The 21,278-nt window shown below is 39.4% G+C and overlaps 1 protein-coding gene across 2 annotated transcripts in view; it reads right to left on the minus strand.

Annotated features, from left to right (window-relative positions):
• Positions 1-21,278, minus strand: part of Prp8 (pre-mRNA processing factor 8) — a 222,019-nt gene that overhangs the window by 127,337 nt on the left and 73,404 nt on the right. For both annotated transcript variants that reach the window (XM_067154586.2, XM_067154585.2), the window contains exons 10-13: positions 17,982-18,144; positions 17,272-17,489; positions 14,144-14,370; positions 1,950-2,159 (exon numbers count right to left, since the gene is read on the minus strand). In XM_067154586.2, the coding sequence (XP_067010687.1) occupies positions 1,950-2,159; positions 14,144-14,370; positions 17,272-17,489; positions 17,982-18,144 (818 nt within the window). The remainder of the gene's footprint in view (positions 1-1,949; positions 2,160-14,143; positions 14,371-17,271; positions 17,490-17,981; positions 18,145-21,278) is intronic.

The following is a 21,278-nucleotide window of genomic DNA, read 5'->3' on the forward strand; positions in this document are numbered from 1 at the left end:
ATCCCACACTGCTTTACTTCTAAATTGAAGTTTTGGCTTATTTTGGCTCTGTATGGTGGTTATGCGGTGAAACATAGACATGCAACCAATCCCAAGATGCCATTCATATTGACTTAGATCAGCAGAGTGCGATCTCGAAAACCAGTTGCCAACTCTAATGTACCGTATTTACGCGAATAATACCCGCATTTTTTAAAAAAATAAGGCACGAAATTGGGGTGCGCGTTTTATTTGAATCAATGTTGGCATTTCTTTTTGAAAATCAGCCTTCCTAAAGTTAGGGTGTGGGGATTATTCGGTGGCGGGGATTATTTGCGTAAATACGGTATTTTCATTCACCACCTGGTTAACCTATCTCCTTCAGCATGTATGGTACAGTATTCGGTTCGCGATCTTTTGCATTTTTCTTTGGTAGTTAGTGTTTCCCATATTAGCCTTTATCTCTAGTATAGTACAGTACCGTATAGCGTAGTTTACAGTTTAGCCTAGCATAAGTTAGTACAATACAGGTTTAATAGTTCAGTATATAAAAATAGCTGATAGTTTTATTTATGTCCATGTATTGGTGAGTGAACTTAGTTCGTATGTGTTTAACATGTTTCAGTGTAGTTCGGGAAAGAGAAGTGGCAAGAATGTGATTCTGAGATCAGTGGAGTGTTCCCTTTGTAGACCATAACCTGCTTCCTGTGCCAGCCATCAGCAGTGAATGATGTGTTACCTCCTCATTCTCTTTTATTTTTAATAATGTATTGTGTCTAATGTTGACAGTAAGTGTAGTTTGTGTGAATTTGTTTCCAATCCGCATTCATTAGCTTTCCTGAGTACGGCATTCGATTTTTTGGGGGCTGCTTACACGGTCGTATTGCATCAGCTATTCTCACGGCAGTAGGGATAAGGCGATGCTCATTTGTTTTAAAGTTAAAAACTTTTTATTACCACCTATTAATACATTATCTTCAATACGGTCTAATTATGAGATTTATCACATGTAATTTAGCAGAATACCAGGCTAATAAAGGTTATAGATATCTTAATGATGTTCGCAAAGACGAATGAAACATGTCCTATTAACCAATGTACCTCATGAATATTTTATAAATAATTGAGTGCATTATTTTTGTATTGAATAGGTGGTAATAAAAACTTTTTTAACTTTAATACATTATCTTCAATACGGTCTAATTATGAGATTTATTACATGTAAACTCATTTGTTTTGCAAAACATCAATTTAAAAGTAAAGCTCTGCGAAGTATAATAGGTAGATCTTTATACATGGTGTACAATTAATGATTGTACCTTCTCCTCCAAGTTCCTCTTTCACAGATTGGGCCGATGATTCTTCAAATTATCATTCTTTCAAAGGCAATCCAGCATTCCAGTATCTTTTGCTGTTAATGGCCAAGTTTCCAAGGCATATGTAAGCACAGGTCTTATAAGTGTTTTGTAGATGGAACATAAAGATAAATAATGATGCTACAAGGTAAGAATCCAGGACAAACACACAGGGAGAAAAGGATCCCAACAAGATGACAGGTGCTAAAACGTTAGGATTACAGGACAAACACACAAGGAGAAAAGGATCCCAACAAGATAACTGAAATATTTGAAAGGATCAAATGAGTGTTTCAAATCCAAGAGCTGTATAAAGATAGGAACTTGAAAAGGAATGCATAATAGAATGGACACAATGACAGGTCGGTGAAGGAAGGGGGAGTAATAGAAAAGACAAACATGAAAACACAAAAGGACAAGGACACTTGCCACATCTTCCTACACTGCCATCAAGATCGTGTGGCATCTAGCTTTTTTTTAAAAAAACATTTCAGTGACTTTACATTATCTTTCCTTGCATGTATAAATTTAATTCAGATTAAGGTGAAAGATGAAGTAATAAGTTCACATCACTGGATTAAGATGAAGCTTAAAATGGCAGTGAAGATAACTTACTGAAGCTCTCAGTTCAAGATCAAAGTGGCTCTCCACTCTCTGTTTGGTGACTGTCTTAGCCACTCCCTTGGAATGTCTGCCTTCGAACTGTCGAGACAGAAGGTTGCCCAGCCAGCGCTCCAGCAAGGGTGTGATACCCCTCATGAAGAACAGCCAAACTCTCCAGCCTGGAGCCCAGAACCCACATCCAGGGCCTTTACCTACTGGACCCTAAAACAAAGAGGAGTTTAAAATAAAATAAAAATTTAAATAGTGATACGGGAGAGAAGTTGGGAAAGATGTAAGAGTCAACTGGACATTATTATATTAGTGACTAGCAAGATACCCGTGCTTCGCTACGGTGTTATACTGAAATTTATAATTGAATGCTTATTGTTTTAGATATATAATCCGCCGAAATTCGCGATCTGACTCGTTTTCTGCGAGAATCCACCAAAATTACAGATCTGACTTGTTTTCTATTAGATTACGGCACGTTTCCTCCCATTTATCAATCTTCTTTTCCAGCAATCGATTTCGTGCTTCCCGGGCTAGGCTCCGGTATTCCTCCCGGTCAGTTAGGTCCGTAAATCTTTGCCATCTTCTCCGATAATCATTTTTAATATGGATAAAATCCTTCAGGAGATCCGGCGTGGTGTCATATTGGGCGCCTTGGCGGCACTGAACCCGCGGCCGGACTGCATTCTTAGTCATTACCCGTCCAGGAGCCGTTACCAGCACGGTCCGCACATTTGACGACGGTCCGGAACATTATTATTATTATTACTATTATGTGTTGCTGGAATGGCTGATGACAGGGAAAACCGGAGTATCCGGAGAAAAACCTGTCCCGCCTCCGTTTTGTTCAGCACGAATGTCACATGGAGTGACCGGGATTTGAACCACGGAACCCAGCTGTGAGAGGCCGGCGCGCTGCCGCCTGAGCAACGGAGGATCCTTATAAGTACATTAATAACAGTAAAATCAATTGGTCTCACCTCCTTCTACACCCCACCGCCGTTAAGTTTATTTACCCCCCCCCCCCACAAAAAAATTAAAAGAAGGCTTGTTTCTTTATGTTTAAGTAAGATTCCAAACACCAATGTTCACGTCTATTACCTTCAGTTTTGAGATATAAGTATCCCCATAAAAGTCATTTACTTTTTTCATTTCATACTAATCCCCCCCCCCCCCCGGCCACCTAAGTGAGCTTTCCCGCAAAAAATACTTGTTTCTTTAATAGTAAAGGATCTTCTAAATACCAATTATCACGACTCTAACTTCCTCAGTTTTTTATTTATGTGTCCTCATGAAAGGAATTCGACTCCTTTACACTCCCGCCCTCCAAGATGGTTTCCCGCCCAAAACGCGTTTTTCTTTGTTTTTAAAGGAGATCCAAATACGAATTTTCACGTCTGTAACAACTTTAGTTTTTATTAGATGTATGTATTCTCATACAATTAAGCCAATTCATTTTTCAATTCTTTCAAATATCAAATTTCACGTCTGTAACATCTTCATTTTTGATATATCAGTAGCCTAATTAAAAGAATTCAACACCATTTTCAGTCAATTTTCCGCCCCCCCCCCCGCCCCCCTTCCACCAAAGTGATATTTCCAAAAACTAAAAATACACGTTTCTTTATGTTTAATAGAGATAAAAAATACCATTTTTCACTTCTGTAACATGTTAAGTTTTTTTTTAGATATACTGTAAAAATTCTCATTTAAAAATTTCACCCCTTTTGAGTTCCCCTTAAGTGGAGTTTCCAAAAACAAATCACCTATGTTTCTTTACATTTACAGGAGATTCCAAACACCCACTTTTTACGTCTGTAACATTTTACGTAGGTAGCAGGTAGGGACCCTCTTCGGAGGCAGCCCTACCCAGGGAGTGGCGCCCCTGCCTATGTGAGTCCCAGAGCACACTGACCCGGTGTGTAACATCTGGTATGGGTCCCAGCTCAGGGTTACGAGTGAAGACCTCAACGGCATCTACGGCGGAGAAGGTGGACTTCGGTACGGCGGAGATGGCGGAAGGGGCATACCCGTAGCGTCTGTACTCCAGAGGAGCGGCTACGAAAGGCGTCTGTCTCCATGTTAGGGGCGGCCTAATTTTGAACCTGGCAGTAGGTATAAAATGCCTTTGGGTGTGGCGAGCCCATCGTAACAATAGCCTATATGGACAAAGCAAATATGGTGCCTCGGAAAAGGTTAGGGCGTCCCCTGCTAAAAGCGACGCGCAGCTCTTCAGGTGCTGGGGGAACTGTGAAAAATGGGCAACCAGCACCAAACTACATCAAAATTGCAACAATTAACGTACTGACACTGACGGGAAAGACAGAAGAACTGGTGGACTTCATGATAGAAAAAGATATAGCCATACTTGGACTGTGCGAGACCAAGAAGAGAGGTACAGGGGAGATCCCTCTGAGAGAAGGATACAGGCTGTATTACAGCGGAGGACCTGAAGCAAAAAATGGAGTGGCCATCATACTTAGAAGAGAAATCCAAGAATATCTGGAATATACAAAGTACGTCAGCGATAGGATGATGATGATGAGACTCCAGTTTGAAAATGGCGTGAAAGATCTATTTCAGTTGTATGCCCCACAAACGGGTTGCATAGATGAACATCTAGAGGACTTCTTAGAGGAAGTGGAGAGACAGATAGAAGATAAGGAAGTACTATTGATGGGAGATCTAAATGCACAAGTTGGAGTGGAAAGACAAGGAAAGGAAGATGTTGTAGGGCCCTTTGGATATGGAAATGTAAATCCAGAAGGCGAGTTGTTGGTGGATTTTTGCATGAGGAATCAAATGATTGTTGGAAACACCTGGTTTAGGAAGAAGAACAGTCAGAAGATTACAAGGTATGGCTGGGGAGACAGACGAACAAAGACCATGATTGATTATATAATCGTAGAGAAAGAACACCGGAAGAACCTTGTAGATGTAACAGCCATGCCTGAAGAAGCCTTTGGTGGAGATCATAGAGTTGTGATAGGAAAATTGAAAGTTGGAAAGATTGAAAAACCCCAATTAAGAAGAGAGAAAAGAATTAAAGTATGGAAGTTGAAGGAGAAAAGCGTACAAGAAGAATTTCAAAGGGAAATAATACCCTTGGTACCCAGGACAGAGGTGGGGAATGTTGAAGAGGAATGGAAAAGATTTAAGGAAGCACTAGTTGGATGTGCAGAAAAGGTGTGTGGTAGAACATCAGGAAATGTGAAAGACAAAGAAACACACTGGTGGAATGATAGGGTAAAGATTAAAGTGAAGGAAAAGAAAATGGCATGGAAGGCATGGAAAACATCTAAGACTGAAGAAAGTAGAAGAAAATATGTGGAGGCAAAGAATTTGGCCAAGAAAGTAGTGGAGGAAGAAAAGAGGAAAAGCTGGGCCTTATTCACACAGACATTGAGAGATGATACGCAGGGCAGCAAGAAATTACTGTATGGTATCTTAAGAAACAAAAAGAGAGATCAAGTAAACACCAGATTTGTGAAGGATGAAGGTGGCATAATTTTAACAAAGCCGGAAGAAATAAGAAATAGATGGAGAGAGTATTTTCAGAAGCTGCTGAACATAAGAACGGATGACAGTCATTCAATGGACGACCAGGAAAGACAATTAGTTGACGAAGAAATGGATAAAGAAATTACAATGAATGAAATTGAAATGGCAGTAAGAAAGATGAAGAATGGAAAAGCTGCTGGAATAGATGAAATTTCAGTGGAGATGATAAAGGCAGCTGGAGCTGTAGGCCTGCAGTGGACATATCGGGTTCTCAGGAATGTCTGGGAGAATAAGGAGGTCCCTGACGATTGGCAAAAAGGAATAATCATCCCAATTTTCAAGAAAGGTGATAAGAAAGTTTTGAAGAACTACAGGGGAATTACTCTAATATCCCATGTTGCTAAGATAATGGAAAGAATACTGGAAAGTAGAATAAGGTTGAGGGTTGAGAAGCAGATACAGGAAAATCAGTTTGGTTTCAGAAGTGGAAGATCAACAATAGAGCCCATTTTCATTATGAGACAACTAATGGAAAAGCATTGGGAGTACGGGAATGATATGGTGATGACATTCATTGACATTGAAAAGGCATATGACAGTGTCCCTAGGACGAAAGTTTGGGACAGTCTGGTGCAAAAAGGAATTGGACAGGGATTAATAAAAATGATCATGGCATTGTATAAGGAATGTTGTAGTTGCGTGCAAACACAAGTTGGCAGGACAAGTTGGTTCAAAATAACTAGTGGGCTGAGACAGGGAAGTGTTCTATCACCAATCCTGTTTACAATAGTAATGGATGACATCATGAGAACAGCAAAAGCAGCATATAGAGGAAGAGAAATGAACATGATGTTATTTGCAGATGATATTGTGATTTGGGGAGAAGACGACAGGAAGGTTCAAGAACTGTTGAATGTGGTGAATGGGAAGATTGAAGAATGTGGATTGAAAATAAGTGTAGAAAAGAGTAAAACTCTTGTTATGACGAGAGGGGAGAAAGAAGGGAAAGGTCAGATTAGACTTGCAGACAAGCCCCTGGAAGTAGTGGAAACGTTTAAATACCTGGGGAGTGAATTAATGGAGAATGCTCGACTGGATGCTGAGATTAGTAAAAGGATTCAAGCTGGAAGTTGTTTCTATCATAGTGTAAGAAATATGTTATGGGACAAAGATGTGCCAATGGAAGCAAAGGATACTATGTACAAGATGTATTACGTACCCATAACAACTTACGGAGCAGAAACTTGGACAATGACAAAGAAGGATGAGAGTCGAATACAGGCAGCCGAAATGAAATTCTTGAGGAGTATGATACAGAAGAGTAGACGAGACAAAATAAGGAACGAGAAAATCCGGGAAGAAATTGGAGTGGAAAAAATGAATGATAGAATAGAGAAGAGCCGACTAAGATGGTTTGGGCACATAAAGCGAATGAGCGACGAAAGAATGCCAAAAAAGGTGATGGAAATGCAAATCCAAGGAAGGAGAGGCCGTGGACGACCACGATTGAGATGGAAGGATACCATCCAACGCAGCATTATAGAAAGAAACCTGGACTGGGACACAGTGTTGGAGGAGGAGTGGTGGAAAGACCGAAGAAAGTGGAGAGGAACCATATTTGCCCCTACCCGGCTACAGCTGGATAAAGGGAAATGATGATGATGATGATGATGAACATTTTACGTTTCCAAGATATTCTGTAGATATAGTCTTTCAAAAAATTCACCCCAATTTGTCACTCCTGTTTAACCGCCATTAATTGGATTTTCCAAAAACTAAAAAATACGTGTTTCTTTATTTTTAAAGGAGATCCCATATACAAATTTTCAGTTCTGTAATATCTTTCGTTTCTGACATATATGTATCCTCATTAAAGGCATTCAACCCATTTTTCACCCTTTTACACCCCTCCCATTGGGATTTACAGGAAACAAAAAATACGTGTTCCTTTATTTTTAGAGGAGATTCCAACTACCAATTTTTACATCTGTAAATTTTAAAGTTTTAAGATGTAGAGACACTCATTTTAAAAATTCACCCTCCTTTCACCCCCCCAATATTTGGATTTTCCAAATAAGGAAAAAATACGTGTTTCTTTACTTTTAAAGTAGATCCAAAATACCAATTTTCAGGTCTGTAATATATTCAGGTTCTGAAATATAAGTACCCTCATTAAAGGCATTCAACCCATTTTTCACCCTTTTACACCCTTCCTATTGGGATGTTTCGAAAACAAAAGAATAGATGTTTCTTTATTTTTAGAGGATATTCTAACTACCAATTTTTACATCTGTAAATTTTAAAGTTTTAAGATGTAGACGCACTCATTTTAAAACTTCACCACCCCTTTTCACCCCCCATTGTTCGGATTTTACAAATAAGGAAAAAATACGTGTTTCTTTACTTTTAAAGTAGATCCAAAATACCAATTTTCAGGTCTGTAATATCTTCAGGTTCTGAAATATAAGTAGCCTCATTAAAGGCATTCAACCCATTTTTCACCCTTTTACACCCTTCCTATTGGGATTTTCCGAAAACAAAAGAATAGATGTTTCTTTATTTTTAAAGGAGATTCTAAATACCAATTTTTACATCTGTAAACTTTAAAAGTTTTGAGATATAGATACACTCATTTTAAAAAATCACCCCATTTCCCCCACCCCCCCATTAATTGGATTTGCCACAAACAAACAAAATACGTGTTTCTTTATTTTTAAAGGAGATCCCAAACACCAATTTTCAGGTCTGTAATATCTTCACATTCTGAAATATAAGTAGACTCATGAAATGCATTCGACCCCTTTTTCAACCTTTTCCACCCTTCCTATTAGGATTTTCCGAAAACAAAACATACGTCTTTCTTTATTTTTAAAGGAAATTCTAAGTACCAATTTTTACAACTATAACCTTTAAAAGTTTTGAGATATAGATACACTCATTTTAAAATATTACCCCCTTTTCACCCCCCCTTAATTGGGTTTTCCAGAAACAAAAAAAATACGTGTTTCTTTATTTTTAAAGGAGATCCCAAACACCAATTTTCAGGTCTGTAATATCTTCAGTTTCTGAGATATAAGTAGCCTCATTAAAGGCATTCAACCCCTTTTTCACCCCTTTTCACTCCTATTGCGATTTTCCGAAAACAAAAAATACATGTTTCTTTATTTTTAATGAAGATTCTAAATACTCATTTTTACATCTGCAAACTTTAAAAGTTTGGAGGTATAGATTCACTCATTTTAAAAATTCACCCCCTTTTCACCCTCCCATTAATTGGATTTTCCAAAAACAAAAAAATATGTGTTTCTTTATTTTTAAAAGAGATCAAAAGTACCAATTTTCAGATCTGTAATATCTTCAGTTTCTGAGATATAAGTACCGGTATCCTGATTAAAGGCATTCAACCCATTTACCCCCATTTTCACCCTTTTTCACCCCTCCTATTGGGATTTTCTGAAAACAAAAAAATACGTGTTTCATTATTTTTAAAGAAGATTCTAAATACCAATTTTTACATCTGTAAACTTTTAAAGTTTTGAGATATAGATACACTCATTTTAAAATTTCAACCCCCTTTATCACCCCCTTAGCGACGGAATATCCAAAAATCCTCTCTTAGCGAGGACCTACATCTTAATATGAATATATCCCCAAAATTTCATTTCTTTATGTCCAGTAGTTTTGGCTCGGCGATGATGAATCAGTCAGTCAGTCAGTCAGTCAGTCAGTCAGTCAGTCAGTCAGTCAGTCAGTCAGGACAAGTTATTTTATATATATAGATTATGGAACAAAAATAGTGTGGACAAAAGCAAGACACTGAGTAGAGGAGAAAACAAAGGGAAAGTAATGTGAAAATATTAGGACAAGACCTTGAAATTGTGGAAGAGTTCAAGTACTTGGGAAGCAAACTGATGCAGGATTGGAGGAGATGATCAGTCAAAAGGATAAAAGAGGGAAACACATTACAAGATTGTGAGGAACTTGATCTGGAACAAGGAAATGCAACTCTTTCCATCTACATGTCAACCTCAGCTCGACATCCCCTACTGAATGCTAACACACTCATGTTGAGCTCTGGTTGACGCCAAGTTTTGCATTCCGTAACTCTTTTGTAGACTACACTTCAAATTTCATTTTTTTATTCAACAATTCCTGCTATCTTCTGGGCACTGTGAGAACTGAATTCAGACAGCTACCTTTGGAAAGCAATGACAATATTACTCTGCTTGGCAATGTATATTCTCTGTGGAAAGCATTTGCAAGAAAATGGCAGCGGTTGGACGATGGGTGAAATATTAGTGTCAATTTAGGCTGAATTTACCATTAGTGACCTCAAAGTGATAACTTCTTCAGGCAAGTAATATAAGTACCAATGATAATGACAGTGAAACATGCAATGATGGGGATATGTAATGTACTGCTTTGTCAAACTCGCATGTACCATATTTCGATACTGCTTTGATATCGATGTAGTCATGCATAAATTCCCTTACAGGTCAGCAAGTGGCTTTACAAACCATAGCAGTAGACCAGCAACTTTATTAATTCGCCGGAAACACCACAGTTCAAAAGCAAGTTGCTTTACGTCGCACCGACACAGATAGGTCTTATGGCGACGATGGGACAGGAAAGAGCTAGGAGTGGGAAGGAAGCGGCCGTGGCCTCAATTAAGGTACAGCCCCAGAAGTTGCCCAGCGTGAAAAAGGAAAACCACAGAAAACCATCTTCAGGGCTGCCGACAGTGGGATTCGAACCCACTATCTCCCGAATACTGGATACTGGCCGCACTTAAGCGGCTGCAGCTATCGTGCTTGGTCAGTTCAAAAGCATCAAGGTATTTAACGTCAGTCTTTTTCATCATCCAGGTTTCTGAGGCATACAGTAAACTGTCCGGACAAATGCATGCAGAATTCTCACATGAAGGTGCTCCTCGGTGCCAGCAATTTGCATTTCTGCACACCAGGTGTATGCAAAAGTTTTTGCCAGTTTTTGTGGTAATAATAATCGTATGGTCTCAGCTACCATGTACAGACATTTCAATTTGACGCCATCTGGCTGTCTGCTCGTCAATTTCGACGTTCCGTTTTACTCTAGGCCCCCCACTAGGTGGCAGACCGAGTAAACCGAAACTCTCTTGGGCGTCTATGGCTGAGATTTAATGAATTTTGTCGGGTAAACACCAAATGTGTCACCAGAGATCTTTTACATGCCGACATCATACGACATGGAGTGTCGAATGGACTTTTTTCCGCCCTTCAAAAATCCGACTACCTCTGCCGGGTTTGAACCCGCTATCTTGGGATCCGGAGACCGACACTCTACCGCTGATCCACAGAGGCAGCTAGTTTTTGTGGTAAAGGAAACACATAATTTTAAAGGGAAATTCATTTTTTGTTTATTCAAAATAGTGGCCATCGGCTTCTACAAACTTCACCCACCTCTCAGGTAAGTTATGAATACCATGCCAGAAAAACTGCTTGACTTTTGCGGCAAACCATTCGTCAAGCAATTTTCCAACTTCCTCGAAATTGCTGAAGCGCTGCTCTGCGAGTGCATGCCCCATTGGTGCGAGGTGGTAATAGATGGCGCCAAGCCGGGGCAGTACGGCGGGTGTGGAAGGATGTCCATTCCAAGCGATTTCATGGTGTCTTTCACTGGTTTTGCTGTGTGAGATGGCACATTGTTGTGCAACAAAATCACTTTGCCATGTCCTCTGGACCATTCCAGTAGTCTTCCGATCAATGCGTGATTCAAATTATTATTTGTTGTGGAAAGCGTTGTGCATAAATATTTTCGCCGGGTTTCAAGAGTTCATAATACACAATACCGCTCTGGTCCCACCAGACACAAAGCAGGGTCTTCTTGCCAAAGCGATTTGGCCTTGGTGTTGAAAGACCGGCTTTGCCTTCGTCACCAGTCACAATTCAGTACCGAAATTTTTTTCTTTCTTGGTATTGAAGCAGCATTTCACAAATGACTTGGCGATTTTCCATTTGCTGTTCATTCAAATCGTGTGGGACCCATTTACCGAGTTTAATGATCTTCCTCACTGCTGTTGAGTTTGAGTTGGGGCATCATTCAGTAACGCCTGCAATTGCTCTTTGCACTTTTGTGGTCTACCAGAGCGCGCACTGTCTTTCACATTGAAATCACCATGTTTTAAATTGTCAACACCATGTCTCACATGTTCTAATCGATGGAGCGTTTTCACCATATATTTCTACCAGCAAACGATGATTTTCCACAGCATTTTTCTTTTGATTAAATAAGAAAAGCTATGCGTGCCGCAAATGTTCTTTACCCGGTACAAATGTCGACATAATCACTGAATGATAAAACACAGACCCTAGTGTTTGGCGGACTCAACTTGTGTGTGTTGGTAGGTTAATGACAGACGAACAAACTCATGTATGTGTCAAATTCATACGCTGCGTACTGTTCACGCGCCATCCCTTAGTGAAACCGGTAAAGACTTATGCACACACCTGGTACAAGCAATCGTAGATTGTGCAATCCCACTTTTGATTTTAGTTGTACACCTTCCATCGTCAGTTATTTTCTGGCCTAAGTGGCAGAAGGTCTTAACTTGTTCTACTGTGGCATAATTTTTCTACTAACACAAATTCTCTGTTGTCTGCCATATGACATCCATTACATACCATATTTGTGACCCACTGTGCAGAGAGGGAGCAAGAAGTAAAAACATAGCAATGCAATTTTTACACAACAGATGCTTCTGTTCAGCTCTGCTGTAAAATTTCCATTGCCCATTCGAGTTTGCACCACCTGATTTCATGAAAACTTAGCACAATTAGTAAGAAAATTAGTGAAAGCTATAACTGCATTTTCTTAACAAACTACGTGCAAAGGGTCACATTTTTTTACTGCACTTGCAATGGATTACAGAGAATACAGATTTCCTGCTAGCACTGCTTGAAAATCGGCAAACTTGATTGTCCTCATTTATCTTAAATTTAGCTATCCCTGTGGATCAGTGGTAAAGTGTCAACTCTGGATCTCAATATCACAAGTTCAAATTCAGCAGTAGTAGTTGGATTTTTGAAGGGCGAAAGACAGTCCATACATCTTTGTACTTTCCAGTGCTTTTTCCATGACTGGATGTCAAAAGCATGGAAGAGGGTTTCATAAAATGACAAAGCCATACTTAATGTAACTTTTAGAACTAACAATAAAGTATCGTGAAAAATTTACAACTCTCATATATTAACTCCTTAGGCGGATATGGCCTGGGACTTAACATCGTAAAGACTGAGTACCTAGAGTGTGGGGTACAAAGTGATGGGTCAATTATCACCAATGGCGTTAAGATTCTCAAAACATCTCATTTTAAATATCTGTGATCACTTATCCAACTGGATGGTGAAGCGCTCCCAGATGTTTGAAGCAGAATCAACGCTGCCTTGATGAAGTGGCACCAAGTCACAGGAGTCCTTTTCTGATCGGACGGTGCCAATGTATCTGAAATACAAAACCTATAGAATCATCATTAGACCAATGGCACTGTAAGGAACTGAGTGTTGACCAGTTCTAAAGACATGAACAACAGCTGCATATCATGGAGATAAATATGCTTCGCTGGCCAATGGGACTCACTAGACTGGATCACATCAGAAATGAGGATATTTGGATGGCATTTGTTGTGGCCCCAATCCCTGAGAAAATACGACAATCGTTTGTGATGGTATGGCCACATGCTACATAGAAACAGTTCTTCAGGTACGAGAAAGGCATTAAATTTAAGTCCTGAGGGTCGCAGAACACGAGGGCGACCAAACAAGCGCTGGCTTGACACTCTGCGGGAGGACATGCATGTGGTGAAAGTCTCTCCTAAACATGCACAAGACCGCATCAAGTGGAAAAGAAAGTGCACAACAACAGACCCAGCAATTTAAGCGGGATAAATATTAAGAATATATTAAATTAAAAACCCCAACCAAACCTAATGCCACAACAGCCCGGAAAGGCCTTGGCCTACCATACAACTGCTGCTCATGCCAAAGACCTGCAGAGCATGAGGTGTGTTGTAATCAGCACGAGGTGCCATGTAGTCGGCACAATGACTCCTCTCTGCAGTTATTCTTGGCTTTCTACACAGGGGCCGCTATCTCACCATCAGACAGCTCCTCAATTGTAATCACATACGCTGAGTGGACTTCAAACAAACTCTCGGATCCAAGTAAAAACCTCTGACTTGGCCGGGCATAAAACATGGGGCCTCCTGATAAGAGGCAGGCACGATACCCTTACACGATGGGGCCAGACACACATTAAATAAAAAGACATTTATAGTAACTTTGGAGTATCCAGGTTCACATGCAGCGTCTGTAATAAATTTTACATAGGAAGGACTGGCCGTACATTTGCTCACCGATATTCAGAACATTTTAAGGCTGTTCAATACAATAAATATGGATGGAAAAATCAAGAACAATTTAAGAAGAAAGAACCTGGACTGGAACAAAATTACAGAACAATGGTGGAAGGAGAGGGGAAGGTGCAGAAGTACCATAAATGCCCCAAACTGGCTGGAACAAGATACGGGGAAATAATAATTATCATGATAATTTAAAACTGTACAACAACATAATATGGTTTGGCATAATACCAGGCTTCATAGACTGAGCTCCATCATATAAAAAGACGAAGACAAAACTATAATGAATTATTTTACTCACAGTGTTGAACCGGTAGTAGATGAGGTGTTTGAGGTCCTTGCACATTCGAATCTGCCTCATGAGTTTGTACTTGTACCGGTACATTCCAGTCAACTGGCCAACGTGAGCAAAAATGTACTGAATACCATCAGCAAGTTGGAAGGCATCGACGTTGTTCAGACGATATTGAACGTGAGAATCGACAATCAGCTTTGTTAACCTCAGGATTTCACGGCACAAGTGAAAGGCTGTAGGAAACAAAAAAAAAATTCCAATGTTATGAGAGCTGCATGAAAAATGACAGAAGTAAAAACAAAATAAATTACAGCTGAACAATGGACAATGTAATAACTACAGAGGGATCACCCTTATTGCCCATGTAGGTAAGATATTTGAGAGAGTATTGGAAGGAAGACTGAGGAGGAAGCTAGAAGGAGAAATGGAAGAAGAACAGTATGGTTTTAGGAAAGACAGATCACTGTTTGACCTGATCTTGACATTAAGACATATGATGGAGAAAAGATGAGAGTTTGGAAAAGACATAGTGATGACATTTATTGACATTGAGAAAGCTCATGACAGTGTCCCCAAACAGTTGGTATGGGACACATTAAGGAAAAAACAAATTAACAGAGTGGAAGTGCAAATAATAAAAGCTATGTACAAAAATTGTGTTAGCAGTGTGAAGACTAGTATAGGAAAAACAAAATGGTTTATTGTTGAAACTAGTCTCCCGATAGGGAAGTGTACTATCCCCCCTATTATACATCATAGCCATGGATGAAATTCATAAGAACATGAAACAGAGATTGGGAAGACAGGAAACAAAAGCCACGTTGTTTGCAGATGATGTAGTGGTATGGGGTGAGGATGAAACGGAAGTGCAAAAACAGGTAGATGTATGGAATCAGTGATGACAAGGGGAAGGAAGGAAGGAAGGAAGGAAGGAAGGAAGGAAGGAAGGAAGGAAGGAAGGAAGGAAGGAAGGAAGGAAGGAAGGAAGGAAGGAAGGGGAAAGATAAAAAATGAATGGTAAAATTATGGAAATGGTTAAAAGTTTCAAGTACTTAGGAAGTGTGATAACAGAAGATGGGAAAAGAACACAACGACGAAACAGCTTCTACCAGAGTGTAAGGGGTATTTTGTGGAACCAGGATGTCCCAAAGAAATGTAAGAAAGTATTATATTCAACCTATTATGAACCCATACTAACCTATGCAGCTGGATCGTGGACTACAACAAAATGAGAGGAGAGTAGAATACAGGCAGTGGAGATGAAATTCCTAAGAGGTATCGAGGGTAAGACCAGAAAGGATAGAATTAGAAATGAAGAGATACGGAAAAGCACAGGAATCTTGAAACTTCAAGATAGGATAGAAAAAACAAAACTAAAGTGGTATGCGCATATGATGAGAATGGGAGAAAGGAGAGTGCCAAAACAAAGCTTTTTCAGAGAAGTTAACAGGAAAGAGACCACAAGGAAGACCCGGAAAGAGGTGGACAGATTCAGTGCGGGAGTGCATAGAGAAGAGGGGAGGAAAATCAGAAGATGTACTTAAAAAAAGGAGAAGAGTGGTGGAGAGACAGGCAGCGATGGAGGTGCTTGATTCACAAGCCAACCCGGGAAGCTGGAAACGGGAAATGAAGATGATGATTAATGGACAACCTTATTCTAAATATTCTAAATATATTTCTCAGCAATCTTCCACTTGTCTTAAAACAATCATCGTTACTATCAAATTTCATTCCCTTCCCACCTGATAAAAGTTGAGGGAAATTACACTTTCCTTCTAGCTACTCATAGTTTTAAGTAATGCAGCTAAAACCCAATGGGATCTATTTCTCTTTCTGTGCTATCCTGTGTTCCTTTTTGTCTTACCACCTGCACACAACAGTTTTCTTTTTGTCTTCCCATTTCATCTGGTTTCAGAAGGTCTGCTGCAACTCGGCCATATGATTATGTCTTTATTCTATACTTCCCAAATCGAGAGTGAACATTTCTCCAAAGCGCTTCTGTAAATTAATATTTATTTATTTGTAATGAATACTCTGTAATTTTTGCTTTTAATCGTTACTTTTTACAATTTTTTTCTTGAAATAAAATTGTAATCATTACATTCTAGTAATCAATAAACACTGAATGGAAGCAGAAATGGGGAAAAATACTGAATGATTATGAAGATAACTTTTGTGTCAATTTTTATTTTAAGAAAACTGTAGTCTTAATATAAAACAGTACATTTCACATATGTCCAACACTTTCTTTTAAGGAAATCGTAGTCATTATGATGTCCATTTGGGGTAGATTTTATCTTGCATTCTTATATTAAGAGTACCGATTTCCTTAAAAGAAGAAGTGACACAAAGGCGTTGGACATAAGTGCAATGTACTGTTTTATGATAGGACTATGGTTTTCTTAAAAGAAAAAGTGACACAAAAGTGTTGAACATATGTGCTAGAGACATCAATTTCAATGGACTTACGTGTAACCACAACATATTTCATCAATGCTTCAAGACATGCCAATAGTGTCATACAAGCTGTTGTTTTCAAGTTACATGTAATGTTCTATTCCATTTATAAGTTAAGGCTGAAGATGACCCAATACAAGGGTCGAAACTAGTACCGATGTAATAAATAATATTAACATATCATACACAGTAGTGAGTAAGTAGAACTTCCCATCCTTGTTGATAGTGATAAATCATCGATACGGACCAAAATGAAATTCGTTTCATATGATTGTAGTGCTGGTGGAGTACTGTGTGTGTACTGCCATGGAGCACAGAGTACTGTGTGCGTAACAACGTGGAGTTACGTGTGTAGAACAGTTTGTGCATGTAGAGTCGGAGTAGAGTTAATCGTTCCCATCGTGAGGAGTATTGTAGTGCTGGTTAGCACTGTTGAGTTGTTGCTGTCATATTTCTCTAGTAATTACTAGATGCTTTGGACTACTGGACAGCCAGATTATGGAGACTGTACTGTACAAGTAATGGAAAGGACCAAACAAGTGATAAATCAAGACATATAAAAAAAAAAGACAGGAATATGAAGAGGATATAACAGGATAAATACAATGACAGGTCAGTCTGGACACAGGGCTCTCTCCCCCCTCTCCACGTATTTAAGATATTCTTTTAGTACATACCATTTCCGAAACGTGACTTCTTTCTCTCCTTTGTTGTGAGAGTCTTGACAGGCTTCAAGTTGAAATTGTAGTCGAGATGGAGGTAGTTGAGATTTTTACGATGGATCAGAAGGTTCAACATATTGTAACCTTGTCTACACACCTGCAACCCAGCTTCCACCCAGTCCAGTGTCGTCGTCTGGAAGAACTTAGTAGATTTGAATGACCGGAACAAGTACCTACAGACAACAAACGGAGATAATTTATTGAATTTACAAGATTTTACACAGTTGAGTACAATTTCAATGCCAATTTTTTGTTTGGCCCTAATCCAGAAGTCTATAGGTCTAGGCGATGGTGGTGATGATTATTTTTTTAAAGAGAAAGAACAACTGGGCAAACATCCTCTATTAACTCTAACCAGAAGGGAAAAAGGAAAAGGTCCGATCCTTCGAAGAATGAATGGCAAAAGAAAGTGATGGTCCATGAAGGGAGTGAAACCGGTCGGAGAGGAATGATTAGCGAAGAGCCTGACACAATTAAGTTGAAGCAATGCCAGACTCAGTTAAGAAAACCCTCTTTAGGGCTGCCGACAGTGGGATTCAAACCCACTATCTCCCAAATAACAGGGAAAAAAATGAAGAGGCTTATATTAAAAATAGATTGCTAGATGATGATGATGATGATATAGAGTTCACCATTTCATTGGCAAGGAGTATGCACCAACTTACCTCTTCTTTTGGGGTTTTGGAGGTCTATGTTTCAGGGCATTCAACACGAAGTACTTCAGTAGCTTCTGGTAGCTCACTCTCACTTTGACAGGCTGACCAGGAGGGCAATGCTCTCTGTACCATGACTTGACAAGAGGTACATCAATTGCTCTTCTCGTTCGGCCTGAAAGGGGAAAAAACTTCAATGAAACTGGCAAACCTTTTATTAATCCAACTACAACAGAAATAGAAAAGTCCAACCAGAAGAGCATAATAATTCTACAGCAAAAGAACAAGAAACCTTGCCATTAAAACTTACTGTAAACATTATGTTTAAAATGCAAGCATAGGAGGAGGAGCAGTCTGAAAACAACTGAAATTATTGATTTAATACTAAAGAAAGAGAAGCAGACATATCAATTACCAAATAAAGTAAGACATGCTTACAGTGGTGCCATCCTTTGAAGTGGGTTATCAGCAAGCCCCCCCCAGCAAATTAACGAGTCAAATCCAAATCATGCTACTGCCCTCTCAATAATGACATCCCATTTGCTCTTCCTGACACCAATCTATTCTTAAGTATATCATATTATTACACAGTAACATTTGCACTTGTTAGTTCTGTGATAAAAATTATTTGTCCTGTAGCTTGTTTTGCACCCAGGAGATGCTTTTCAGTGTAGACATTCTTGAAGCATGCTTCCCCTGTGATGACATTTTACCTCTTAAGAACCCTAAGCGATTCCAATGTAGATGTGCTTAATGCAGGCTTGAATTCTGCTTGATTATTCCCATCAAGACTGAAAACTCTTTCTGTGAGAGAGTTACTGTCAAGTACATTTAATACTTAAGGTTTTATAGTGGAGAAGACTAGAGTAGAACTCCTTCATTCACAATGCTCAAAGGTAGCAAAAGGAAGTGACGATGTATACTGTCAACTCACAAGCACTGAAATGAGTTGAGCAGTAATTCTCGAAAGGATTGAACGTTTTTCTTCTTTGCTTTTTTTCATAGATTTTGTTTGTAATGACGCTGATTTTCCATAACAATTTCCCCTTTGGCCATAATGCTGTAATTGTGAGTTGAAATCTGTAATAATTATAGACAATCTGTAACAGCTGGCACCTCTGTGGCTAGCACAGTTCTGTGTGGTCAATAAAGAACAAAAACAAAGACATACCGAGAACAAAGTTCTAAGCAAAACAGAAGGAAATGGTGTGCCATATAGGTTAAGATTGAATGGGAAATAACACGTCCAAAAAAAAAAGAAAACTATTTGTACATAGGATATATTTTAGGTGCAATGCTCCTTCTCATTCAAATTACACAGAACAGTACTGAATATTAAAATCAAACTTGTAGTTCTACACAACCACAGCAACTATGACACTCTTCCCAAGTCTTGTGAATTTACTCTATATCAAAACTTGACACGCAATGATGTAGAGACTACTACTACTACTACTACTACTACATGATGCTTCTAATCAAACTTATCATTCTAGAAACCAATTACTATGAACAGATCTTGCCTCCCATTTTCACCTGCCAGACAAGCATGGCATGTTGCTCAGGACAGTATTTATGATGGATTTTAATATTTTTCATAGTGATTGACCTACTTGACCTTCCCTCTAAAATGAAAATCACACCATCATCGTGAATAGACAATGACTTAGTCATAATTTTACATTTTCCTTTATTTGTAAATTGCTAAACTTTCAACATTTCTGCACGGGATAACTCACATAGCAACAAATACTTATGCAATATATTCTCGCGGCGGTTGCTAATCAGAAACAAGCTTTTACTGCATATGATGCATTTTGTTCCATTAAGATCAAAATTAGTACTCTACAGGAGCTTTTTTTGTACTACTTACCACATACAGTCGAGAAACCTGCATACAAACCAACAGAATTACCAACAAACTACATCAGACATTAGAGATTTACTTCTTTGCCTGAGGTCCTAAGTCAACTTAAAGACATCATATTATGACAAGCCTCCTCTGCGAACCATGTGACCTTGCCGTGGTGGGGAGGCTTGCGTGTCCCAATGATGCAGATAGCCGAGCCGCAGGTACAACCATATCGGATGGGTATCTGTTGAGAGACCAGACTAACGAATGGTTCATCGAAAGGGGGATAGCAGCCTTTCGGTAGTTGCAAGGGCGGCAGTCTAGATGATTGACTAATACGGCCTCGTAATAATACTCAACATGGCTTAGCTGTGTTGATACTGCTACACGGCTGAAAGCAACGGGAAACTACAGCCGTAACTAACTCCCGAGGACATGCAGCTCTCTCTGTATGAATGATATACTGATGAAGGCTTCCTCCCGGGTAAAATATTCCGGAGGTAAACTAGTCCCCCATTCGGATCTCCGGGTGGGACTACACGAGAGGGGGCGATCATCAGGAAGATGGATACTGACATTCTGCGAGCCGGAGCGTGGAATGTTAGAAGTTTGAATCGTTGTGGTAGGTTAGAGAATCTGAAAAGGGAGATGGATAGGCTAAAGTTACATGTAGTTGGTATAAGTGAAGTACGTTGGCAGGAAGAACAAGATTTTTGGTCAGGCAACTACCGAATTATCAACACAAAATCAAACAGGGGAAATGCAGAAGTTGGTTTAATAATGAATAAGAAAATAGGGCAGCGGGTAAGCTACTACGACCAGCATAGTGAAAGAATTATTGTCGTCAAGATAGACACCAAACCAATGCCCACCACAATAGTGCAGGTCTATATGCCTACTAGTTCAGTGGATGATGACAAAATCGAAAGAATATATGAGAAGATAGAAGATTTAATACAATATGTAAAAGGTGACAAGAATCTAATTGTGATGGGAGACTGGAATGCAGTAGTAGGCCAAGGAAGAGAAGGTAGTACAGTAGGAGAATTTGGATTGGGACAAAGGAACGAAAGAGGAAGTCGGCTGGTTGAATTCTGCACTGATCATAATTTAGTCCTTGCCAATACTTGGTTCAAACACCACAAACGACGGCTGTATACGTGGACGAGACCTGAAGACACTGGAAGGTATCAAATAGACTTCATTATGATTAGGCAGAGATTCAGAAACCAGGTGTTGGATTGCAAAACTTTCCCAGGAGCAGACGTGGACTCTGACCACAACTTGTTGGTCATGAAATGCCATCTGAAGTTGAAGAAATTGAAGAAAGAAAAGAATGCAAAAAGATGGGATCTAGACAAGTTGAATGAAAAGAGTGTGAGGGATTGTTTCAAGGAACATGTTGCACAAGGGCTAAATTAAAAGGCTGAAGGAAACACTATAGAAGAAGAGTGGAG

Source organism: Anabrus simplex, chromosome 10 (assembly GCF_040414725.1).
Source record: "Anabrus simplex isolate iqAnaSimp1 chromosome 10, ASM4041472v1, whole genome shotgun sequence".
NCBI classification, from domain to species: Eukaryota; Metazoa; Arthropoda; class Insecta; order Orthoptera; family Tettigoniidae; genus Anabrus; species Anabrus simplex.